Genomic DNA, 27,425 nt, shown 5'->3' on the forward strand with positions numbered 1-27,425 from the left:
CAGAACCGTAAAGACCTGAGGACCGCTTTTCAAGAAGAGGGGATGGGATGCCATGCCTCAGAGAATAACTCCACTTGTGTACAGCATGACACATCGTTGTCAAGCTGTAATTAATGCTCAAGGACACATGAAAAGTTACTGAGGTACTGACATTTTTGGTTGGGGTATACCAACCACTGTTGTTGACTTATTTCAATAAATTGTTTGACATGAGGAAACCACAATTGCTGCTTCTACTTAAATGCCCTACATTCAAAATAAAATATCACTGAAGTGTGAACTTTTATGTTTTCTATAAATTTCACCTGAAAGTCAAATATTCCTAACTTTTGTGAGTAGTGTATATTACCTGTTCCGTGGATATGTACTTAAAGGGATTGCCTGGCCTTGGGGTACAAGTCTTCAGTCACTATGAGACTGTAGACTTGAGAATCCTCACAATGCATGATGTGATAATCCTCCGGGGCGGAGTGGTGGCGATCACATTACTTTCATTCAATTTGCATCACTAATGCCAAATTCCAACTAGATGTGTCCGGCCTCACTCAATACACGAGGCCGCGCACATTTAGTCAGCATGTGACCACATGTAGGCATATTGTATACTTGTGGACACGTGCCCACCGATGGCGCTGTGCACTTTGCGAGCATTCAAAAGTCTGCAGTCACCCTATATTGTAGCCTAAAACTGGACAAGCCATTCACACTCTCAGGAAGGCATTAGGTACCACACAGACAATGAGATCTGGTCCAAACGTGCAGTTTTATTGCTTTCATAAAACTAAAAGGGATTCAAAACCAAAACAGCCTTCTCTGGGCACAAAGGTATCACAGCAAATAATTAATTTAGCAGGCATGTATGTCAGTGCGGACTCATCCGAACAGATTACACAGAAAAGGTACGATCCTACCAGTCTCGTTATCCCTTTAGCCTGAGCTCCAGCAGCTTCCAGCGCCAAACAGAATTGTTCAGCTCCAAGCACAGTTCACACTGAACAGGCTGCAGCTTCCACATGTTACTCTGCAGCTCCAACACACAGACTGCTCAGCTTTCCTAGCTGACCCACACAGTATCTATCCAGAGTGAAACTCTGGCACATCTCTCTCCCAGCTACAACTCACATTTTGGCTGGTCAAACACTAGTTTTAACACACTCCACTATACTTCATTCAGCAGATTGACCCAAGATGAACCCCATTTCTTGGTTTTAGTCCAAGCTAGCCAGGTGCATCTAATTAAGACCTGCAGGACTAGGATTCAACCCAGTTCTACCCGACTTTGCTACATCCTTTATTGTAAATTTTGGGACGACCCCTTTAAAAAATGAAATCTAAATTCTAAAGTTTGTTTTTGTGTCTCGGATGTATTACTGCTTAAAAATAAAATTATGACATAAAAATTAGTACTTTAAATCAATGTATTACTATCGTACAGGTTCTACTTTTGCTTCGTCTTCATCTCTAGTCCGCCATGATCAGATTCTTGTGGTTACCTGTTAGAGCAGCTGGCTTGGATAATGTGCTGTACTGGTTCTGGGTAGAGATCATGCTTTGCCGTGGGCTCAGAGTTGGAGATGCAACCATGGAGAGTTCTTCTATGATTATATTGCTTTTCGGGTGATTTTTGGGTAGTTCGCTGAGTCTTTGTTCTAGAGAATATTTCAGGAGGTCTAGCTTCTGACTGGATTCGTTATATCTTGATTGAGCCTGGAAAACACAGAAAAGGGGAATTAGGATTTATAAAGTCGGATGTCCCCTCAATAACACTGCAGTCAATCAGTGAGCTTGGAGGCTCTGAGAGCACAAGCCTCTGAGCTCACTGACTGGTTGCGGCGCTGTAGACGCGATGTCAGCTCTGCAGACAACGTACAGTGGTGAAAACTAATTGGTGGAACAAGGGAGAGGCAGGAGAGTGCAATTTTTTTTTAAACTGCATCTGTGAACAGGGAGTTCTTCTGAAAATGGAAAATCCTTTTAAGGTGTGCGGACATGGCATCTTTAAACCAGTGGATCAGCTCAGGTTTTCCTAGCCAAAGTCACTTTGGGAAAAAGCTGGCGTTTGTTGGTGGTATAGCCGTTTTTCCATCTTTTTATTAAGTTTAAACCAGACCTGGGCAAAGTTCGGCACCCAGGTCACATGCAGCCCTTTGGCTGTTCCTGTACAGCCCGCAAAGAGGCTGGATACACTGGCATCCCATAACATACAGCGGCCTCCTACCCTGCGTCTAGATTTCACGGGCATCTGCATCCATGCCGATACAGATGAATATAATAATGAAATAAGGAGCTGTCGAGGGGAGGGGGGTGTATGTGTGGAGAGGACTAAGAGGAGACAAGATACTGTGAGCGGGCATATAAGAAGGATATCATGCTGTGAGGAGACATTATACTGCATGGGAGGATGTGAGGGGGTTCATCATACTGTGTGGAAGGACTGCGAGTGGCCATCATACGGCATGGGGTCTGTGAGTCATGATGTACGCAGGACGGGCTGTGAAGGTTTCATCATACTACATGGGGATCATTCAGGTTTTCATGTTTTGTTTTTTTATTTATAAAATTTAGTTTTGATTAGTTTCTACTGATAAAAATACATGTTACAATAAGCCCTACCATAACATGTGTTCGCAGTAGCTGTGTCAACGTGCTTAATTAAGCTCAATATTCAATGATAAAAATTGATATAAAACAATAATAATGACCAGAATTAAGTTCGGCCCTTCACAAAAGTCATGGTCTCTTCTCATGTGTCCCCTTGGAAACATTAGCTGCTCGCTCCTGGTTTAAATCCTAACTAGAGAACTACCCAAGGAATGGACAGGTCACTTATTTTATCTTTTAACCGTTTCAGAACCCTGAAACGGTTAAAAGATGTAAAAAAATAAAAAAAAACATATTGAGCATTTTACACAGCAATGTCGCTTTCACATTCCACTGTGCACAGAGAGTCCAGTGTTTGGATCAGAAACACTCCAAAATCCTCCTCAAGTTATTGGAGTTTCCATTCAGTTTCTGCTCCAAAAACTCAGTGCGAAGCTTAAGTGTTGTCTTATGATAAACTATATTCAATTTATGTATTATTTCACATGAGGGAGGGATGAAATCTCATGCAGTCTATTTTAAAATTTTAGTGTGCATTTAACAATCTAAAGCAGACATAGGCAAAGTGCGACCTGCGGCACACATCCGGCCCTCTGGCTGTCTCAGTCTGGCCCGCGGACAGAGACAGCCGAAGAGCTGGAAAACAGAGGCTCATGCCGCGCATGGGGGAGGACTGTGTGGGGCTCATGCCGCGCATGGGGGAGGACTGCGTGGGGCTCATGCCGTGCATGGGGGAGGACTGCGTGGGGCTCATGCCGTGCATGGGGGAGGACTGCGTGGGGCTCATGCCGTGCATGGGGGAGGACTGCGTGGGGCTCATGCCGTGCATGGGGGAGGACTGCGTGGGGCTCATGCCGTGCATGGGGGAGGACTGCGTGGGGCTCATGCCGTGCATGGGGGAGGACTGCGTGGGGCTCATGCCGTGCATGGGGGAGGACTGCGTGGGGCTCATGCCGTGCATGGGGGAGGACTGCGTGGGGCTCATGCCGTGCATGGGGGAGGACTGTGTGGGGCTCATGCCGTGCATGGGGGAGGACTGTGTGGGGCTCATGCCGCGCATGGGGGAGGACTGTGTGGGGCTCATGCCGTGCATGGGGGACGACTGCATGGGGCAGGACTGCGTGGGGCCTCTTACAGTATAAAAGGGGCTGTTGGGGGGGGGGGGGGGGCTCATACAATATACAGAAGGGGCTGTACTCTAGATCAGATGATACATTAGGGGGATGTCAGCATACTTAACTCTGCTCAATATTAAGTGATACAATTAACCCCTTCACGTTGCAGTCTCTTTTCATTTTTGCATCTGTTTTTCACCCTTCTTCCCAGAGCCATAACTTTTTTTTTTATTTTTCCATCAATATGGCCATGTGACAGCTTGCTTTTTTGCGGGACAAGCTGTACATTTGAATGGCACCATTAGTTTTACCATGTCGTGTACTTGCAAACGGGAAAAAAAAAAATTCCAAGTGAGGTGAAATTGCAAAAAAGTGCAATTCCACAACTGTTTTTTTTTTTTGGATTTTTTTTTTTTTTTTTTTTTTAACCATTTTCACCAAATGCTAAAACTGACCTGCCATTATGATTCTCCTGGTCATTACGAGTTTGTAGGTACCAAACATGTATAATTTGGATTTGTTTTCACCATTTAAATAAAAAACAAAGTTGTTAAAACAAATATTTGCATCATTTTTCGTTATCTTGGGTTGGGTGAGGGTTTTTTTTGCGCGCCAAGCTGACGTTTTTAATCATACCATTTTAGTGTGGATATGATCTTTTGATCACCCGTTATTGCATTTCAATGCAATGTTGCGGCGACCAAAAAAACGTAATTCTTTTTTCGTGTTTTGAATTTTTTTTCACTATGCAGTTTACTGATCAGATTAATTTTTTTATAGATTGATAGATCGGGCAATTCTGAATGAGGCGATACCAAATATGTGTATGTTTTAATTTTTTTTCATTGTTTTATTTTGAATGGGGCAAAAAGGGTGTGACTGGAACTTATATATTTTTTTAATATTTGCAATTTTTTTAATATATGTAATTTTTTTTGGTTAACTTTTTGCATGCTTTAATAGTCTCCATGGGAGACTAGAAACTGCAATAAACCGATCGCCGCTGCTACAGACAGGCGATGATCAGGACGCCTGTATGCTGCAAAATGCTCACTTGCTATAAGCGCCGAACACCGGGCGGCACTCAAAGCAATCCGGCAATGACAACCATAGAGGTCTGCTGGAGACCTCTGGTTGTCATCCCGACCTATCGGTGACCCGCGATCATGTGGCTGGGTCACCGATGGGCGGGATTAGTGACTCGCTTTCGGCGCAATCACATTAAATGCCACTGTCAGAGACTGACAGCAGCATTTAACGAATTAACAGCCACGGGTAGATTGAGACTCCACCCGCGGCTATTGCGGGCACATGTCAGCTGCTCAAAACAGCTGACATTTGCCGGGAAACATGTGGACTCAGCGCTGGAGCCTACATCAAAGGGAGTGACACGGTACTAGTACATCGCGTGTCGTGAAGGGGTTAATATTAATATAATTATAATATATTAATATTGAGCAGAATTAATTTCATCCTATTGGTTTGGCCCTCCACAATAATCACGCTCTCTTCATGTGGCCCCTTCGGGAAAATTAATTGCCCACCCCTGATCTAAAGGATAAAAATGACCAAAAACGAAAAATAAGAGAGGGCTGGACGGATGGATATCACAATAAAAAAAATAAATAAAAACTGGGCAGGTGACCACATGTAGAAGTAATCATGATATATAAAGAATCAGGACTAATATTTCTACAAAAGTAAGTCACCACGCCCAAAGAACAGCAAGGTGCCCAGAGCCGGATGACTCGCAGATCAGCAATGCCGGGCGGACAACCTCCAGTTTGCGGCGCAGCAGAAAGCCATCATACTACTATAAATAGTTGTGTACTAGAAGGACACAACATCCAGCATTTATGTGCCAAACTTGAGGAAATGCTGAGAAATCTTAATACTAATGTATGTTGACTATATTTCCCCAAGTAATTACATAATGGAGGATAACTGGGTGATGGACTCTGCAGACACGGCAGCATTACACAGCGAGGGTCGCCGGAGATTACACTGAAAGCATACATACAAGAAGGGCACCTCCTCTTCGACGTTTACATGCCATGATGTGATCATTGGCTTCTTCTAGTTCCCATTTTGATGGTGCATTACTTTTATCTTTGTGTCCGACACAGGTCTATGAAATTGATAAACCTGACATGTATACGCTGCACAGATTTAGTCCATACAGAGAATTCCAGGATCTGCAGCATGTTCTAGCCCTCCCCACTTTTAACCTCAGAGGAAAAGATGAAACCCTCCATCTGACAGCCTTATGTGATCATGTCGATACAAATTCAACAAAAACAGTTCAAAGAACTTTCCTAGAGCTATAGATTTCCGCACAAGGAACAAGAAGTCACACGTGCTGTTTGCACAATATTGCGCTGCTTCGTGCAGATCATGCCTAGGAGATGATGTGCCAGGGAAAATGCCCAGATTTAAAGGTAAATCTCTAAAGTCTACTGTATGCCACACACTGAGAACTTTTTAATTGAAGCTTACTTATGAAGGTGCTTTATCATCCAGCCGTCTACTACAGGTGGGAGGGACCTCACCTAAAATAAACTTGAAAAATCAAACACTACTCCACCCAAGAAACATGCCAAACCCAACGTCACCTGAGCTGTCAAATTCTGACGTATGGCGTATTAACCGTGACTAAGCCAGTCTGCAGACCACATAATATCGGGAGAGTCATGAGTGCTGCAGGCTTACGAGGTGCTCCCATCCCTAGAACTTACCTCCGTGAGGGCTTTCCGGTCTGTAACCTTCCCAGATCCTAGCAGCTTCATGACATTTTTTGCTCCTTCAGCCACAGCAAATTCTATCCTAAAATGATGCCGCAATTCTTCCATTCGGAGCTCAAGTGGACTAATTACAGGTTTAGCTGGAAGAAAAATAATAGACAAATAATGAAACAGCCATAATATTACATAACTGAATTTGGCAATGCTGGATAACGTTCAATACAAGTGAAGGAGGATACTACACTGCTCAAAAAAATAAAGGGCACACTTAAACAACAGAATATACGGTAACTCTAAGTAAATTAAACTTGAATGTTGGTTGTGCTTTCACACTCATGGTAGCATGAGACGGACTCTACAACCCACACAAGTGGCTCAGGTAGTGCAGCTCATCCAGGATGGCACCTCAATGCGACCTGTGGCAAAAAGGTTTGCTGTGTCTGTCAGTGTAGTGTCCAGAGGCACTACCAGAAGACATGCCAGTACACCAGGAGACGTGGAGGGGGCCAACAACCCAGCAGCAGGATGGCTACCTCAGCCTTTGTGCAAGGAGAAACATGAGGAGCACTGCCAGAGCCCAGCAAAATGACCTCCAGCAGGCCACAAATGTGCACTTGTCTGCACAAACGGTTAGAAACTGACTCCATGAGGATGGCCTGAGTGTATGACTTCCACAGATGGGGGTTGTGCTCACAGCCCAACACCGTGTGGCCCTCCAAAGAAATGCCACCCCGCACCATTACTGACCACTGCCAAACCGGTCATGCTGAAGCATGTTGCAGGCAGCAGATTGCTTTCCACGGCGTCTCCAGACTACGTCACGTCTGTCACATATGGCAAATGCCAAGCGTCCTGCACGGTGTTGGGCTGTGAGTACAACCCCCATCTGTGGATGTCGGGCACTCAGACCATCCTCATGGAGTTGGTTTCTAACCGTTTGTGCAGACACATGCACATTTGTGGCCTGCTGGAAGTCATTTTGCAGGGCTCTGGCAGTGCTCCTCCTGTTCCTCCTTGCACAAATGCTGAGGTAGCGGTCCTGCTGCTGGGTTGTTGCCCTCCTATGGCCCCCTTCACGTCTCCTGGTGTTCTGGCCTGTCTCCTGGTAGCGCCTCCAGTCTCTGGACACTACGCTGACAGACACCGCAAAACTTCTTGCCATAGCTCACATTAATGTGCCATCCTGGATGAGTTGCACTACCTGAGCCACTTGTCTGGGTTCTAGAGTCCGTCTCATGCTATGAGTGTGAAAGCACAATCAACATTCAAAAGTGACCAAAACATCAGCGAGAAAACATTGGTACTGAGATGTGGTCTGTGTCTTGATAATTGCCAATAATTTCCATCTGTTGTCTATTCCATTTGCACAACAGCATGTGAAATTGATGGTCAGTGTTGCTTCCTAAGTGGACAGTTTGACTTCACAGAAGTTTGATTTACTTGGAGTTATATTCTGTTGTTTAACTGTTCCCTTTATTTTTTTGAGCAGTGTATATTTTCAGACTGCTGACAGATCCTCACACCCACTGTTCAAAAGTTGGATCTTCAGGAGCACACTACTCCTCTGCCTCCAAGGATCCTGATTTGCCAAAGGAAGTGCGCACCTAAAGATTAAAAGTTTGAACCTATGGCATAGTCACTGCACTGGTACGAGCAGTGCTCTCTGCTAGCCAAGGCAGCTTTGCCCCTGCAGCACTCACCATTCAGAAATACATTAAGGACAGCAGTGTGAGCAGCCTCTACTTACCTCAGCACCCCAGGTTATCTCCACTCTTTGATCAGAAAGACAAGGTGGACAGCAGTGTTAAGGTACTGTCACACTTAGCGATGCACCAGCGATCCCGACCAGCGATATGACGCGGTCAGGATCGCTGGTGCATCGCTAAGTGGTCGCTAGTGAGCTGCCACACACGCAGATCTCACCAGCGACATAGCAGGGGTCGTTACTTACCTGTCAGACGAAGCGATCCTGACGTCCTCCCGCCCGCGTCGCTCGTTGGCGCCACAGGAAGCTGACGACGAGAAACGGCCCAGGACGTTCTCTCGCGATCAGCGATAACCAGCCGGGGAGCCGGTCGGAGGTAAGTATCAGACATAGTGATATCGCTAGCAATGTCGCTATAACGTCACAAAATCCAGTGACGTTATAGCGATATTGCTAGCGATAACGCTTAGTTTGACAGGCCCTTTAGAAGCCTGCTCTTAGCTCAGCACCCCTGGTATCTCCAGCATTAGATCAGATAGACAGGGGGAACAGCAGTACGAGCATCCTGCTTATCTCAGCACTTCTGGTATCTCCAGTATTAGATCAGATAGACAGCGGTGAGAGCAGCATCTTCTTATCTCAGCACCCCTGGTATCTCCAGTATTATTTCAGATAGGGTGGACAGCAGGGCAAGCATCCTGCTCTTATCTCAGCACCTCTGGTATCTCCAGTATTAGATCAGAAAGACAGGGTGGACAGCAGAGTGAGCAGCCTCTTTATCTCCGCACCCCTGGTATTTTCAGTATTATATCAAAATATCAGTAAGAGGACATCTTACACAGGAAGGGATGGAGAGCAGCTACTGCACATGCTCACAGGAACCGTTAACATTATTATAAACTGTGAGCACAATTATTAGACCATTTGTATTTTTGATGATCATTTTTATTATTGACCTGTAGTGCTTTTGGTCAATCCAAAAAGTTAATAAACTTAAATATTTAGGAAAGTAAAAGTGAGGCTTTGTATTTCTTAGTAGAATATCTGTGTTCAGATTTATTATGCAACTAAATTAAAAATGTAAATTCTCTCATCTTTTTATTTTCATTGTTAAAGTGAGAATAACCAAACAACTCAAAATGTACAAAAATACATTTCTGACATTTAAATATATAGTCACCTTTCTTTTCAATAACCGCTATAAGCTCCATCCATGGAGAGTCGGTTTCTTACTTTATTGACAAGCAACTTTTTGGGCAGCACAAACCACAGCCTCCCAGACACTGTTCAGAGGCGACCGTTTTCCTTCAATGTAAATCTTCTGTTTAATCCCTTTAACCCCAAGGGTGGTTTGCACGTTCATGACCGGGCCAATTTTTACAATTCTGACCACTGTACCTTTATGAGGTCATAACTCTGGAACGCTTCCATGGATCCCGGTGATTCTGACATTGTTTTCTCGTGACATATTGTACTTCATGTTGGTGGTAAAATTTCATTCAAATAACTTGCGTTTATTTGTGAAAAAAATGGAAATTTGGCGAAAATTTAGAAAATTTCGCAATTTTCCAACTTTGAATTTTTATGCCCTTAAATCACAGAGATACGGCACACAAAAGACTTAATAAGTAACATTTCCCACATGTTTACTTTACATCAGCACAATTTTGGAACCAAAATTTTTTTTTTTGGTTAGGAAGTTATAAGGGTTAAAAGTTAACCAGCGATTTCTCATTTTTGCAACACCATTTTATTTTTACGGACCACATCACATTTGAAGCCACTTTGAGGGGTCTATATAATAGAAAATCCCCAAAAGTGACACCATTCTAAAAACTGCACCCCTTAAGGTGCTCAAAACCACATTCAAGAAGTTTATTAACCCTTCAGGTACTTCACAGGAATTTTTTGAATGTTTAAAAAAAAAAATGAACATTTAACTTATTTTCACAAAAAAAATTACTTCAGGTCCAATTTTTTTTTTTATTTTACCAAGGGTAACAGGAGAAATTGGACTGCAAAAATTATTGTGCAGTTTGTCCTGAGTACGCTGATCCCTGATATGTGGGGGGGACCACTGTTTCGGCGCATGGCAGAGCTCAGAAGGGAAGGAGCGCCGTTTGACTTTTTCAATGCAAAATTGGCTGGAATTCAGATCGGACGCCATGTCACGTTTGGAGAGCCCCTGATGTACCTAAACAGTGGAAACCCCCCACAAGTGACCCCATTTTGGAAACTAGACCCCCCAAGGAACCTATCTAGATATGTGGTGAGAACTTTGAACTCACAAGGGCTTCACAGAAGTTTATAACGTACAGCCATACAATTAAAAAAATCATTTTTTCCACAAAAATGATCTTTTCACCCTCAATTTTTATTTTTCCAAGGGTAACAGGACCCCAAAAGTTATTGTGCAATTTGTCCTGCGTACGCTGATACCCCATATGTGGGGGTAAACCACTATTTGGGCCCATGGCAGAGCTCAGAAGGGAAGCAGCGCCATTGGACTTTTTTGGCTGGAATTGCGATTGGACACCATGCCGCGTTTGGAAAGCCCCTGATGTGCCTAAACAGTGGCTACCCCCCACAAATGACACCATTTTGGAAACTAGACCCCCTAAGGAACTTATCTAGATGTGTGGTGAGCACTTTGAACTCTCCAGTGCTTCATAGAAGCTTAACGCCCAGGCATGAAAATAAAAAAAAAAATCATTTTTTCCACAAACATGATTTTAGTCCCCAATTTTTTTTATTTTCCCAAGGGTAACAGGAGAAATTGGACCCCAAAAGTTGTTGACCAATTTGTCCTGAGTACCCTGATACCCCATATGTGGGAGAAAACTACTGTATGGGCACACGTCGGGGCTCGGAAGGGAAGTAGTGACGTTTTGGAATGCAGACTTTGATGGAATGGTCTGCTGGTGTCATGTTGCCTTTGGAGAGCTCCTGATGTACCTAAACAGTGGAAACCCACTACAAGTGACACCATTTTGGAAACTAGACCCCCCCACGGAACCTATCTAGATGTGTGGTGAGCACTTTGAACCCCCTAGTGCTTCACAGAAGTTTATAACGTCTGGGCGTGAAAATAAGAAAATCATATTTTTCTCCACAAAAATATTTTTGCCCCCAATTTTTCATTTTCCTAAGGGTAACAGGAGAAATTGGACCCCAAAAGTTGTTTTGCAATTTGTCCTGAGTAGGCCGACACCCCATATGTGGGGGTAAAACACTGTTTGGGTGCATGGCAGAGGTTGGAAGGGAAGGAGCACCATTTGACTTTTTCAACGCAGAATTGGCTGGAATTGAGATCAGACGCCATGTTGCGTTTGGAGAGCACCTGATGTGCCCAAACAGTGGAAACCCCCCAAATCTAACTCCATCCCTAACCCCAACACACCCCTAACCCTAATGGGAAAATGGAAATAAATACATTTTCTTTTAATTTTATTATTTTTCCCTAACTAAGGGGGTGATAACGGGGGGTTTGATTTACTATTTATGGCGGTTGTTATGTTTGGCAGCTGTCACACGCTAAAAGACGCTTTTTATTGTAAAAATAGTTTTTGCATCACCACATATTGAGACCTATAATTTTTCCGTATTTTGACCCAAAGAGTTATGTGAGGTCTTATTTTTTGCGGGACGAGTTGACGTTTTTATTGGTACCATTTTCGGGCACGTGACATTTTTTGATCGCTTTTTATTCCGATTTTTGGGATGCAGAATGAACAAAAACCAGCAATTCAAGAATGGGGGGGGGGGTGCGTTTACACCGTTCCGCGTGCGGTAAAATTGATAAAGCGGTTTTATTCTTCGGGTCCGTACGGTTACAGCGATACCTCATTTATGTCTTTTTTTATGTTTTGGCACTTTTATGCAATGAAAACAATTTTATATAAAAAATTATTATTCTTGCATCGCTTTATTCTGCGAGCTATAACTTTTCTACTTTTTCGCTGATGACGCTGTATGGCGGCTTGTTTTTTGCGAGACAAGATGATGTTTTCAGCAGTACCATGAATATTTATATTGCACTTTTTGTTCGGCGGTATGATAAATCATTTTTTGAGTCGTTATTTATTTTTATTTTTTAAAGGGGTTCGCTAAAGGGGTTAACTAATGGGACAGTTTTATAGGGCGGTTCGTTATGGACGCGGCGATACCAAATATGTTCACTTTTATTGTTTTGGTTTTTTTTATTTCCAAAAAATGATTTTATTGGGGAATATTTTTTTTTTTTTTTTTTTATTATTTTTACACTTTTTAAAAAAATTTTTTTAACTTTATTACATTGTCCCAGTGGGGACATTGCTGTCATGTGACAGATCGCTGATCTGTCACATCACAGATCACTGTGACAGATCAGCAATCTGTCACAGGCAGTGCAGAAGGCTTCCTTCTTGCCTGCGCTTTGCAGGCATGAGGAAGCCAGCTCCCTGCAGGCCCCCGTCGCCATCTTGGATCCGGGGACCTGCAGGGAAGGAGACCCCCGCAGCAGCGCTGCACATTGCGCTGCTGTGGGGGGCTAAGGGAAGCACGGAGGGAGCCCCCTCCCTGCTGATGCTTTCCTTTAAGCCCCGGTACACCGCAATCATATTTGATCGCGGTGTGCAAGGGGCTAACGTGTCGGGGACGGTCCGAGACCGCCCCTGACATATAGTACCGGGTGTCAGCTGTGATAATCAGCTGACATCCGGCCGCGATCAGCTGTGCTCCCCCTCGTGAGCGCAGCTGATCGCGCTAGACGTACTATCCCGCCCATGGGCATAGGGTCCCATGAACGGGATAGTACATTACAGAGTCATTACAACAAACAGAGCGATTCATTTCAAAGTGTTTATTTCTGTAATTGTTGATGATTATGAAAAAGTACAATCCTTGTACACTGCCCCTATTGGTCAAACAATCAGTAGATTTGGTTTCCAGTACCATATTTATGCTGATGACACCCAATTATACGCTTCTTCTCCTGACATCACGCCAGCCTTTCTAGAAAACACCGGCGATTGTCTAAACACTGTGTCTAACATCATGTCCTCACTATATCTGAAACTGAATCTGTCAAAGACTGAACTCCTTGTGTTTCCTCCCTCTACTAATGTACCTATACCCGACATTGCCATTTCTGTGTGTGGCTCCACTATTACTCCCCAGCAACATGCCCGCTGTCTTGGGGTCATACTTGATTCCGAGCTTTCCTTTGCCCCCCACATTCGATCACTGGCTCGCTCTTGTCATCTGCACCTCAAAAACATTTCTAGAATTCGACCTTTTCTTACTTTTGACTCCGCAAAAACTCTTACTGTTTCTCTTATTCATTCTCGTCTCGACTATTGTAACTCTCTTCTAATCGGTCTCCCTCTTACCAAACTCTCCCCTCTACAATCTGTCTTGAATGCTGCAGCCAGGATCATATTCCTCACCAATCGTTACACCGATGCCTCTACCTTGTGCCAGTCATTACACTGGCTACCCATCCACTCCAGAATTCAGTATAAACTTATTACCCTCACCCACAAAGCCCTCCATGGCTCAGCACCACCCTACATCTCCTCCCTTGTTTCAGTATACCACCCTACCCGCGCCCTCCATTCTGCTGATGACCTGAGGTTAGCATCCTCATTAATCAGAACCTCCCACTCCCGTCTCCAAGACTTTACACGTGCTAAGCCAATTCTTTGGAATGCACTTCCCAGGTCAATACGATTAGTCCCCAATCCCCACAATTTTAAGCGTGCCGTGAAAACGCATTTATTCAGACTGGCCTATCTCCTCAACATATTAACCTAATCTATCCCTGTGTGGCACAGCCAAATGTTTTACCATAACCAGGTTCCCCGCATCATGCTCCCACATGCTTTATGCATCCATTAGCCCTCTGTGTCTGTACTGTTACACACTTAACATTATGGCTGGTCCATACAATCAGGGCAATTGGTACCACCCACCTTTCGTGTCTACCTCTTTCCTCATAGATTGTAAGCTTGTGAGCAGGGCCCTCATTCCTCTTGGTATCTGTTATGATCTATGTGATTATTGTTATGCTGTAATATCTATTGTCTGTACAAATCCCCTCCGAAATGTAAAGTGCTGCAGAATATGTCGGCGCTATAGAAATAAAATTTATTATTATAAAATGAAAACCCAAAAGTCATTATCTCAGTAAATTAGAATAATTAGCAAAAAAACACTTGCAATGGCTTCCCAAGCATTTAAAAAGGTCCTGTAGTCTGTTCCAGTAGCTCCATATTCATGGGGACAACTGCTGACTTGACAGATGTCCAGAAGGCAGTCATTGACATACTTCACAAAGAGGGTAAGCCACAAGAAGCTGGCTGTTCACAGAGTATTTTATCCAAGCATATTAATGGAAAGTTGAGTGGAAGGAAAAAGTGTGGTAGAAAAAGGTGCACAAGCAACCGGGATAACCGCAGCCTTGAAAAGATTGTTAAGAAAAGGCCATTCAAAAATTTGGGGGAGATTCACAAGGAGTGGACTGCTGCTGGAGTCATTGATTCACGAGCCACACACACAGACGTATCCAGGACATGGGCTACAAGTGTCGCATTCCTTGTGTCATGACCAATAGACAACACCAGAAGCGTCTTACCTGGGCCAAGGAGAAAAACAACTGGACTGTTGCTCAGTGGCAAAGGTGTTGTTTTCAGATGAAAGTAAATTTTGCATTTCATTTGGAAATCAAGGTCCCAGAGTCTGGAGGAAGAGTGGAGAGGCCACAATCCAAGCTGCTTGAGGACTAGTGTGAAGTTTCCACAATCAGTGATGGTTTGGGGAGCCATGTCATCTGCTGATGTAGGTCCACTGTGTTTTATCAAAACCAAAGTCAGCGCAGCCGTCTACCAGGACATTTTAGAGCACTTCATGCTTCCCTCTGCCGACAAGCTTTTTGAAGATGGAATTTTCATTCTCCAGCACCTGTCCACACTGCCAAATGTACCAATACCTGGCTTAGAAACAACACTATCACTGTGCTTGATTGGCCAGCAAACTCGCCTGACCTTAACCCCATAAAGAATCTATGGAGTATTGTCAACAAGAAGATGAGAGACACCAGACCCAACAATGTAGACGAGCTGTAGGCTGCTATCAAAGCAACCTGGGCTTCCATAACACCTCAGCAGTGCCACAGGCTGATCGCCTCCATGCCATGCCGCATTGATGCACTAATTGATGCAAAAGGAGCCCCGACCAAGTACTGAGTGCATTTACTGAACATACATTTCAGTAGGCCAACATTTCGGATTTTAAAATCATTTTTCAAGCTGGTGTTATAAAGTATTCTAATTTACTGAGATAATGACTTTTGGGTTTTCATTGGCTGTAAGCCATAATCATCAACATTAACAGATATAAACACATGAAATAAATCACTCTGTTTGTAATAACTCTATATAATATATGAGTTTCACTTTTTGTATTGAAGAACTGAAATAAATTAACTTTTTGATGATATTCTAATTTTGTGAGAAGCACCTGTGTATTTGCAACAAAACTTTTGGTGGCTTTGCGCACACCTGAATATCTGAGCAATTTTAAGAGTGCTGCACTTTTTTCCTCCAAAAAATGTGGGTGCATCTTATAATTCAAATGTAGTTTAGTGGGTGAGGTGGAGCGGGGTCCCAGGGTCACTGATGTAGGATGCTTTTGGCAGCAGTAGGAGTGGGGCGATGCTGCGGTTCCCAAGCTGGTAGGAGGGAGTGTTCGGCGGTGCGGGGTTCTACCGACATTTTGTGAAAGCCATTAGCCCACACACTTTACATGCATTTCAATGTGGTGGACTCTGGGGGAAAAAGGCCACCAGAGGCGCATGCACAGATTAAGATCTCGACACAGATCTCAATTACGCATGCGCTGCCTCCAACACCATTTTCCCGAGTCCACCGGATTGAAAAGCATGGAAAGCGCGGGGGGGCTCCAGGATTTCACAAAATTTCGACGGAACCCCCGCACCGCCGACCACCACCTCCTAACAGTCTGGGGCCTGCTGCATTGCCCCACGCCTAGCTTTGCCAAACACCACCTCCTACCAGCCTGGGGCCCACAGCATCTCCTGCCTTCACCAGATTCCTGCAGCAGTGACTGCCACCTGGGACCCCGATCCACCACCACCACTGCCCCCCCCCCCCCCCAGGTCAGGTACCGTAAAAGCTGATTATAAAGAGCGCCACTATTTTATTAAAAAAAAAAAAAAGTTTTTGCTATTGTCTTCCCTGTCTTATAATCTGCAAAATACGGTACTTTTTGATGCTTTATATTCAGTTAAAGAGGACCCTGCACCAAATTTCTTATGTTGAACTGAGTGAAGGCATGATAAAAATAGTAGCTGCAGAGTAGAATAAAAAGGGTTTGTTTCTTCTTTTATTCCGTCTTTTTGTAGTGGAAACATTACCAATGAAATATCTGACACCGTGACCTAATGAATTAAATTTAGTTAAGTCCAAGTGGGTGTCTCGTAGATATTTTTCACTGAGGGCGTGTGCTTCTGCCTCCTGTATGACGCTGACCAATCATAAACAGACAGCAAAATAGAGGTGCAGAAAGACCCTGATGACAATCTCAGGTCTCTCACCCACTTGGACTTGTTGACTCGTTCCCTCATTACACAAATACATGTCACCTGTGCTGCTTCGTCCAATAACCATTCAAGTTTATACATCTAGGAGCTGGAAAATCTGCGTAAAAATTATATGGTCAAAATGCTAACTAATAATACCGAATAATTGTGCACACAGTGTAGGACAAGTTTCTGTTCGTGTAACCAGACGGTGGCCATTTTAATATACCATAGTTATTACCTCCCTAGACAAAACAAGCCTGAATTAGTAATTATCAGTACTTAGGAATTTTTTTCTCTATTCCTTGAGATGTTTAAGAGTCATGATCTCATTCAACATTTATCATTTTGATCATGCAATAATGACAATTATTTATCCACTGGCAGATCAGGACAGACATGTTCATTACTACACATATGCACAGAAGACAGTGCTGTAGACTAGAAGTAAAACATTGATATGTACATTTTTCTGAACCTTTACCATTGTCAAAGGACATTTCATTGGTTTGTTGCATGGCTTGAAGGATCTGCATGCGTATGACTTCAATTTTAGTCTTGCTGTCCTGAAGCATTTGCTGGGCCGTGCCGAGCAGCTTTCTGTCCTGTAGAGAGAAGTACAGAACAATTTTACTTACTGATCGCAGAGGTTGCGATGGAAATGACGGCAAGGAGAGGGGGAATCTTGTCATTTGCAGCAGAATGACACAAGTTTTATATGCTAGATGAGGACTAGCTCCAGAGCTGTGGCACAGAGGGCGGCCTTGCTGCACAGTTCCCAATGTGATCATCATGCTACCAGCTCTGCGTTCGCTAAATGAAAACCCCATCTAATAAGTTTATGCTTCAGCTGGATATCCTTAATGACATCCAGTACCCCAAAAAACATCTAAATGAACACAACATAAAAAAACAGAAAATCTCTTGTTCACACTGGAACATTTTTCAGTTACAGATCTCAAAATCCAGGTAAGGGCTTGTTCACACAACTGTATTTGTGAGAAAAAAAAAAAACAGACTGCATTCAGAGCAATGCAGCATGAACTAGTTTCTTCCGTAAACTGAATGAAACTTGGCCACTAGTGAGGAGTGAGCATGCTCGTCTGCTAACCGAGTGACTTCAGCGTGTCCGAGTCCACGCGGCTGCATGTTTCACGGCTGTTCCACAAGGCGTGTTTGTTAGGTAATCCCTGCATATGTGGCGGATGTCGAACAGCCACGAGACATGAAGCGACGGGGTCTCGAACATATTTAAAAAGTACGTAGAACACACTTGGTTAGCACATGAGCATGTCTGGATAACACCTTAGTCCCACAACATGCTCGCTCCTCACTACTGGCGACTTAAGTCGGGTGAGCAAAAAAATTTTTTTAAAAAAATTGGATTCCATACAGAGCCACAGAAGAGCATCCAATTTTTATGGTTAAACTGCAATTCTGTTATATAGATAACTGTAAATGTTCTTTAAAAAAAAAATGGATTGTCTAACAACTGCACATGGATGATACGCGAGAAGGAAATTGTCCTACTTTTCTAGATGAAACTGAACTTTTTTTTTTTATACGCTTGTGTGAACCTACCCTCAGGCAGAATTAACATGCCTGAATTCACGGTTCAGGTACAAACTCTGACGTCCGTTCTTGCGGCAGGTCTCCAAACCTGCACTCAAAGGCCTAAGGTTGTTAAAGGGAACCGGTCACCAGGTTAGGCCTGTTGAGGGCAGAACAAAGTATTGCAGTGTGCAGGCGCCGGGGAAGGTCAGAGAGGCCCAGTGCCTGCGCACTGCAGGACTTTGCTCTGACCTCAACAGAGCAGATAAGTACCCCTGTGCAGGAGCGCAATGCCAAGCAGACTGGGTGGATGATGCAGGGTCGCGTCATCCACACGAACCAAGGAGGAGGACGGCATCGCAAGAAGATGGGAGGCGCCGGACCAAGAAGAGCAACACTCACTGGACCAGACCGATCAGCAGGTGAGTATAATAAAAGTTATTTTTCAGTTCTTCTAGGTCGGGTTCGGTGTTTATATACAGCATTATAGAATGCTTTATATCAGCCTTGAAAGGCAGTTACCGTAACGCCTAATGGCCAAACCTGGCGACAGTTTACCTTTACGTTTGGGTCAGAACACCCCCGGGTGTCCCTGACTCAAACTGTGACCGTCGGACATGTTAAACCAGCCTAACATTGGATATCATCTCTGGTAAAAAGAAGGAGCCGCTTTGTAGGGTCTACAGCCTCATGGCACGGTAGCCGAGAGCGGCTCTGTCCGTGCCTCCCTGGTTCCATATTCCATCATTGGTTGGGTGCCAAGGAGAGGCAGCATAATGTAGGGATGCTGCTCTTTTACATCACTGGATAGATAAAAATATTACTAATATTTAATACCCTTTTGGTATAAGAGCCTCCGACTTACTTTTGAAGGGCCATTTGAGTACGTCTGGATCATGTTCTCGGCTCCTTGCTTTACTTTCAGCTCAATGTCTAACTGCTTCTGTAAAGCGATCAGTCTTCCGCTGCTCGCAGACGAGCCGCAGTCACTTTTTGGAGTGTCTGGTGTTTTAGGACAATCTGCAAGTGACAAACAAATATTTAGATCATAAATTATCTGTTCACAGACTAAATGCCCCACGTTACAGATTCTACATCACTAACGTTCCAGCAGCCGGGGTTAGAGGGATTGTCCACTACTTGGATATAGCTGAACTATTCTTAGAATATTTCATCCATGTCAGGTCGGCCGGGATCTGACACCACCAATCATTAGTTTTCATCTCTGGAGGTAGCTGGATGGAGGTGGGGAGGAGGGTGTACATCCCAGGAAAAGGGTATATACCTCCATTATAAAAACTGCAGTGGCTGTTCTCTGGTCCTGCAGCTGAATCCCCCACTCACCTGTCAAGACCTGAGCCGCAGTACCGGAGGATGACCACTAGCTGTGCTATTCCGGCTCAGTAAGATTTGCAGTACAAGGAGCAACAGGCTCCAAAAAAGGACAGTGAAAAATCATACCAGAGAAAAGCAAGAAAGTGCCCCAGGCAACCATGAGAAAGCGAAACAGGAGAAGGCAGCCCACTATCTGGGAGGGAAAAAATGGAAAGCGTCCCTTTCTATACATGTAAAGCAAGATAGGGGAATAAGCTACAGAACTCATGACACCATTTAGGACGGTTGGTTCCATCAAGAATTTAATGTGTGACGACATTAAGGGCTTGTTCCCATGTAGCGTTTTCGATGTGATTTTTTTATTTGCAGACTTCAACCAAAATATGCAATAACAATCTTCTCAGATTTCTGCATCTTTGCTGCAATTTTTTTAATTTGATGAGTTCTTTTCTGTGCAGATGTTAAACTGCTCTTCATAGGCCATGTTCACACGTGACCTTTTTTGCAGCATATTTGCTGTTTTTCTGCACATCCTTTTAGAGTACTAGCATAACCAATGAGGTTTCTGAACCGTCATACACACGCTGTGCCTTCCTTCTGTGCATATTTTGAGCCTTGCTGCATTTTGCCATGTCGCAGTGTGCCAATTGCGTTAGCATTTTTTTAGCACTTTACACCCAAATGAATGGGTGCAAAAATGAAGTAAAAATGCATGCACACTGTGATTATCGTATGCAAAGCAAGGTGTGATTGCACCCTTAATGTGCTCTTTTTCATTTTTAAATATTACAGAAAAGCTTAGATTCTGCAATAAACGCAGCTGTGTTTTTTTTTTTTTTTTTTTACATGTATTTTTTCCCATTCTCCCCATAGTAGTTTATAGAATAAAGACACGCAAAACAAAAAAAAAAAAAAAGCAAAAATCTCAAAATGTTCCATTAATCATCTACTTTGCTTGGTCAGTCGAATGCAGCAAATTTTCTGCGAACAAAAAAGAACCCGAAACGGGAAAAAAAAAATTACGCAATCTGCTCGTGCCGCATACGATGCAGCCAAGTAGGTTTTACTCCGAAACGTGCCGGCATTTCAGAGAAAACAGTGTAAAGATCCGCATGGCTCAGATGACTGACCGGCCTCTCCTAATGTACACACAAGAGACCGGGAAGTCTACTGGAGCGGGGTGAGGATAAACTATCTTTGCAATGCACATTTTCTCTGAAATGCTGGAGCAATTGTGCAGCCATGTTGCCTGCATTTTGGGCACCAGTATGAATTGATTGATGGGTTCCCTTTAACATATTGATTCTTTGCCTATATCTTGGTGTGCATGGATCCTGCTGCGCGCCTTGGTTTGGATATAATGCAGTCATAGCAGCTTGCACCTGTTCACACTTGCCTCTTTATGTTAAGAGATGCTAGTCAGTTTTCGTCTCATTGTAAAAGAATTATCTGTAGAATAAATATATTGTAATAGGAAAGTGCTTCCAATAATTTGTGAATCAACTAACGGAGACGCTTAACACCGCCTATCAAGCACAAAGTGATCACTAAGAAAAGACCACTTTACTAGGAAAAAAACCCACAATACTCCTCGCTCAGTCTCATCCTGAAATCCCAGGATAGAAAGTGAGTATCCACTCACTGATCTCCTCCTAAATGAAGGAGGAAGAGCTCGCCGCAAACACTCAACAACTCATCTGTGCGTTGTTCTTCCAAGACGGCGAGTGTAACCGGCCAAATGCTACCAGTGCCAAGAAATCAGATAACTGGCACCATGAGGAAGGATGAACGCAAGGATAGAGCTAAGGCTGAGTTCACACGTGGCGTTTTTTTCGCGTTTCCGCGGCGGTTTTAACCGCACGATTTTGCCGCGAAAACGCGAAAAATAAGCATCCCATGCATTCCTATGGGATTCCGCAATGCTATACTAATGCTGTGGTTTTTACCGCGGCGGAATCGCTTCGCGGTAAAAACCGCAGCATGCTCATTAATTTGCGGAATCGCGGCGATCCCGCACCCATAGGAATGCATTGTTCCGCTTACTTCCCGCATGTGGCTGTGCACACCATGCGGAAAGTAAGCAGAACATTTGCGGATGGTACCCACAGTCCGGAGGAGAGGAGACTGTCCTCCGGGCTTAGGGTACCATATCCCTGTAAAAAAAAGAATTTAAAAATAAAAAATATTGTTATTCTCACCCTCCGACGTCCCGCGCAGTCTTCCTGCTTCTCTTCACGCTCTCGTTCCCAGTAGTCCTTTGCGAAAATGCCCGCGATGGCGTCCGTTCTCGCGGGATCGCGAAGTCTCGCGGTCATTCGCGCGCCGTCATCGCGAATTACCGCGAGAATTGACGTCATCGCGGGCATTTTCGCAAAGGATTACTGGGAACGGATGCGCGGGACGTCGGAGGGTAAGAATAACACCATTTTTTATTTTTTTTTTTTACATTCTATCTTTTACTACTGATGCCGCACAGGCGGCCTCAGTAGTAAAAAGTTGGTCACACTTGTCAAACACTGTTTGACGAGTGTGACCAACCTGTCAATCAGTTCTCCAAGCGATGCTACGGATCGCTTGGAGAACGATAGCATTTTGCAAGCTAAATACGCTTGCAAAATGCTAGTTTTTCCGCGGGAAAATCACGGGAATTTAAAATGCGATTTTCCCGCGGAATGGAATTCCTGAATTCTCGTGGTAATTTCCGCGAGAGTTCCGGTACGTGTGCACTTAGCCTAATAGTAATCTCTGTAAAAATAAAAAAGTCACTGTCAGCGGCACGAAGGGTAAACATGAATGCAGCTCAAAGCAAATGACACGAGGCACTGCCATCCGGTACACCGCCCTCACGACAATGCTCTGGGCAGCAATGATGCGCCTGTCCGCAATCATTTATCAAAACACAATTATCGCTTGTGGAGGGGTATGAGACATTTTGATGTCTAACAGATGCCTTATAATTTAATGATTTTCTAACACAATTTTCTTCAGAAGTGCCGTCACACGTCTCTGCACCGTATCTACAGCCGAGGATAGGGTCTTGTAGTGCAACAACCGATAAATGAATGGGACTAAACATGGAAGCACAAGACCTACATCATTAACCCTTTAAAGAAGTTGTCCAGGTTTGGCAAGAAAGTCTGCAGTCGCTCCATGCGACAGCAGGCTTGTAAATCCTCACCGATAGCATCATCGGGACTCTCCGGTGCCGGATCCCAACTAGACCTGATCGGCTTCGCCCTCATTAAATCAACCATTTTTTTTAATTATTATTATTCATTTCTGCTTTTTACTGTAGCCATACCTTTTACTTTTTTTTTTACCTACTCAGCTGTATGAGGTCTTTTTTTATGCGGTGCACGTTAGATTAGTTTTGTGCTATTTTATTGCTTATATAAATTATATGTAACTTTTTGCAATGCAAATTTAGAAAATAAGTAATTTTTGGCTTTACATTTTTTTGGTTTCTATTTTTTCAGTTGATGTTTCACACTAAGTCTGATGAATTACATTGCCGGGTTAGTAGTACGGTGGTGTAGACCCCGAATAGATGTAAGAATTAAAGATCCCTAGGATATCATTTTTCCTCCACTGTAATATAGCAGCCCCAGTTAGGCGACGTGCACACAGCGTCATTTTTGATGCCGGCACAGCTGCTGAGTCGGTGGTATTCCTGAAGCGTTTTGCCTCCGTTCTTGGGTTGGCTTCTTGCCGATGTTTTCTACTCTATATTTCTAAGCATAGAGAGCGGGCAGCTTCATAGCCAAAGTTGCCTGAAGCATGAACGTGTCGCTTATTTTAATTACTTCGGTGTTACCAAACCCTGAAGTGGATAAAAGAAGTGGCAGAACACAGAACATGTGCACAGCAATGGCGTTTTCACCTTGCTGTGCATAATGCTCATTTTATAGGGCACGGTGTCAGGCAGCTTCTGCACAAAATCCACCTGAAAAAGACATTGCGTGCACATAGCCTACTAAGGAAAAACAGCCCACTGGAGTGGGACAAGTCACTGGCAAAGGTGTTCATGTGATCGCTGGGTCCTACAAAGGCATCGGCAGTGCCCAGGCTTCTATACACCACACAGCGCGAGCGATACTAACCCAGAAATATAAAAGACAGATGTGGCAACAAACCACTCAATTTAAAACGGTGCGGGGTGAAAGCCCAGACCCAAGGGCCAGAAATTGATGGTGCTTGGTCATTACTGGAATGAAACGTTGCAGTGAAAGGTCAGTGTTGTGATCCATTCATGCCATATACCAACAATGGCGTAAATGCTGCTTTTTTCCCTGCTTTGTTACTTTTAACAGTTCAAGCAAAAAGGAATGTGAACATTCAAACCCACTGTTCATCAAGGGATGCTACTGAAAATGTGCACTTTTTTGGGTGCATTGTTGGTAGGCCTCTATGGAGAGCAATTAAAGGACTGCATGTAAAAAAAAAAGGTGTGTCAAATCTGCACTGAAAACAAAAAAACTTGGCTTCAGAACAACTCTGTGACCATTCTTGATTGGCCCAGTCAGAGCCCTGACCTAAATTCAATTGAACATCTCTAGAGAGACCTCAAAATGGCTGTCCACCAACGTTCACCATCCAACCTGACGGAACTGGAGAGGATCTGCAAGGAAGAATGGCAGAGGATCCCCAAATCCAGGTGTGAAAAACTTGCATCATTCCCAAGACGACTCATGGCTGTACTAGCTCAAAAGGGAGCTTCTACTCAATACTGAGCAAAGGGTCTGAATACTGCGACCATGTGATATTTCAGTTTTTCTTTTCTAATAAATTTGCAAAAATTTCTACATTTGCTTTTTTTCAGTCAAGATGGGGTGCAGAGTGTACATGAATGAGGAAAAAAATGAACTTTTTTTGAATTTACCAAATGGCTGCAATGAAACAAAGAGTGAAAAATTTAAAGGGGTCTGAATACTTTCCGAACTCACTATAAATTTGTGCATACAAATAATCCACAGCGTGAGAATGAGATTTTTCAACCCCCATTCACTTTGCTGCTGTAATAATCCACCGAAGAATTTTAGTCCGCATGGAGCATCAAAATCGCCAACCTGTTAAGCCCCAAAAAGAAAATGTCAGCAGTAGAGATGAGCAGTAGTGACCCTCACGACACATGCATGGAGAGCCCAGCAAACAGGTTCTCCATACGTGTCGCGAATGTCACGCAGCCACGACGCACGCAGCTGTGGAGCCGAACAGCTGATCAGCCGGCGCACTCCAGGTATCCGGATTCCCTCTGCAGCGTATTCGGTAAGCGCTATAGCTTGGCGAATAAGCAGGGACCCGAAGAAATTCGCTCATCTCCGGTCAGCAGCACAAGTCATTGGTACATATATACAGTCCATACCTGGCAGATCCTCGGCTTCCCGCACCACGATGTGTGCATTTATTTCTTGCAGGCTGTTGTGTAGCTCCTCCAGCTTTTTGTTGGACTTTTTTAATATATTATCCACGTATGCCAAATTCTTTTTATCTGTTGTAACTTTGCGTAGATTCTCCGCGCCTTCTTTAATTTTAAGTTCTTTTCTAATTTCGCGCTTGATCTGATCTTTTATTTCATCCAAATTTGGCTGTGTAAGAGGATCGGAAAAATCTAGTTTTTGATTAATCCCCAAAGGTTCGGGAGCTATGTGGCTTCTGGTGTCCTATAAAAGAAAAAATAAAATGTCAGGTTGGAGATGCAGTCTGTATATACTAATATAACACGCAATAACCCAAAAGTAATGGTCTTCGGCATATAAAGTCAAGAAATGTTGTCATATATATTAATTAGAACAATCTGCTTATTTCTCCTCCTGAGCTGATCATTCATTTTCAAAATTCTCAATTTGAGGTTACAATCTGTATTCAGTGAAAACAGGTCAGGTCACCTGCACAAAACGGCCCATTAATGTGCCCATAGAAAACGTACCCATTCCTATCTGTGAAAAGTACAGTAATAATGAGAATAAGCCTTAAACCATTTTTAAAGCAGAAGCCTATGGGTACGTAGAATGTGTTTTCTTTTACAGGCATGAATATATCGGAATAGAGCGCATGAACCGTAGACAACAACTATCGGAAGCTGTCAGCGCCTGAAATCCCCTCTCATATCAGGAGGATACATAGGCCGACTCTGGCCACAATTGGATTCTAATTATTTCAGAAGAAAGGCCTCTTCTATTCCACATTCATTACAGGCCGGAGTGTACTGGGAACAGCTGGTGAAACCATCACTGAATATTTCATAGTCGCGGATCTTATATCGCAGACCTCACATTTCAGTGCATCCCACGAACCTTCCCGCTGACACCACAGACAAACCAAGACCGTCACACACATGTAGTGACTGCAGTATGAACACACACCCGTCCTTCATATTGCCGTAGTTACACCCACAAAAGGCTACATTCCCATAATAAGTTTTTGGTTAGTTTTAGATGTTGCAGATTTTCTGCATCCAGTAAGTAAAATGGATTACTTGCATTTTTTTTTCCAAAATCGTAAGATGCAGCATTAAGTACTCACCTCATTGTGGGTGCACTCGGAAATGTCCGCTAAATTCACAATGTCGGGCTGTATACTACAAATATAACATGAGTTACTAGAAGACGTACGGCAGGACTTCAGCCTCTGTATTGTGTGGGTCCGTACAAGTCTTAGGCTACGCTCGCACATTCAGTATTCGGTCAGTATTTTACATCAGTATTTACAAGCCACAACCAGGAGTGGAACAATCAGAGGAAAAGTATAATAGAAGCACGTCACCACTTCTGGATTTATCCCCCATTATTGGTATTGGCTTACAGATACAGAGGTAAAATACTGAACGTGGCCTTAGATCCATTAAGTAGGTCTGATCCATGTCGGGGTTTTCCAAGCAGAAATCCATAAATAAAATAATAGAGCACAGTAATCTTTCTCATAGGACTCCCCTCCCCTCATGTGGAAGTTTTTAAAGGGAATCAGTCTCCAGAAACAACGCTGTTAGGGCATGTGCACACAGTGCGGATTGTGCTGCAGATTTTTCCGCGCGAATTTGCAGGTAAATCCGCAGGTAAAATGACCTGCGGTCTGCCCCTGCGTTTTGACACCTGGACAATGGATCAGGTGTCAAACCGTTGCGGAAACCGCAGAAAGAATTGACATGCTGCGGATTTAAAACCGCAACAAATCCACGCAGAAAAATCCGCAGCATGTGCACTGCGGTTTTTAAAATCCATTGATTATCATTGTACTGTACATTGCTTGCGAACTGCAGCGGATCCGCAGCAGAATCCGTACTGTGTGCACATGCCCTTAACCTGCAGATATGGGGTTAATATTTATTGTCCCCGCCAACATTTGGTATTCAGTCATGGGGGAGAATAAAGACTGCGTTATTTCTGGTGACAGTTTCCTTTTAAGTGAAGAAGTTGGAAAACCCCCTTGGCTATGTTCACACTGGGCGTTTTTGCAGCTTTTTCTATGCTAATTTTCAGCTGCATTTGACAGTGCCACCTGTGTCTGACATTTCAGAAATCTCATGCACACAGCTTGTTTTTTGTCATCAGTATTTTGTGCTTTGCTTGGTTTTTTGGACAGTGCATTTCACTTTGTTTTTTTTCCAACATTTTTCACCCATTGAATTGAATGAGAAAAACGCAGCAAAACCGCACCAAAACCTGTATTTTTGCCGCAGCTTCTTTCCTGCCAAGCACTCAGGTGTTGCTGCAGATAAATGCGCAACAAAAACGCCCAGTATGAGCTTAGCCATAAACACGAGATGAGAATCGTTGCCCGTTTTTTCCGCCTCCAAAACCTGA

The 27,425-nt window shown here is 43.7% G+C and overlaps 1 protein-coding gene across 2 annotated transcripts in view; it reads right to left on the reverse strand.

The window, feature by feature from the left end:
• Window positions 1-27,425, reverse strand: part of PKN2 (protein kinase N2) — a 159,847-nt gene that overhangs the window by 29,546 nt on the left and 102,876 nt on the right. The window contains exons 2-6 of one of the 2 annotated variants that reach the window (XM_073571495.1): window positions 24,989-25,286; window positions 19,157-19,311; window positions 17,207-17,345; window positions 6,452-6,597; window positions 1,494-1,707 (exon numbers count right to left, since the gene is read on the reverse strand). In XM_073571495.1, the coding sequence (XP_073427596.1) occupies window positions 1,494-1,707; window positions 6,452-6,597; window positions 17,207-17,345; window positions 19,157-19,311; window positions 24,989-25,286 (952 nt within the window). The remainder of the gene's footprint in view (window positions 1-1,493; window positions 1,708-6,451; window positions 6,598-17,206; window positions 17,346-19,156; window positions 19,312-24,988; window positions 25,287-27,425) is intronic. The other variant, XM_073571496.1, reaches the window with a different exon arrangement.

Source organism: Dendrobates tinctorius, unplaced genomic scaffold (genome assembly GCF_039654945.1).
Source record: "Dendrobates tinctorius isolate UK_male_01 unplaced genomic scaffold, ASM3965494v1 ptg000029l, whole genome shotgun sequence".
Classification (NCBI taxonomy): domain Eukaryota; kingdom Metazoa; phylum Chordata; class Amphibia; order Anura; family Dendrobatidae; genus Dendrobates; species Dendrobates tinctorius.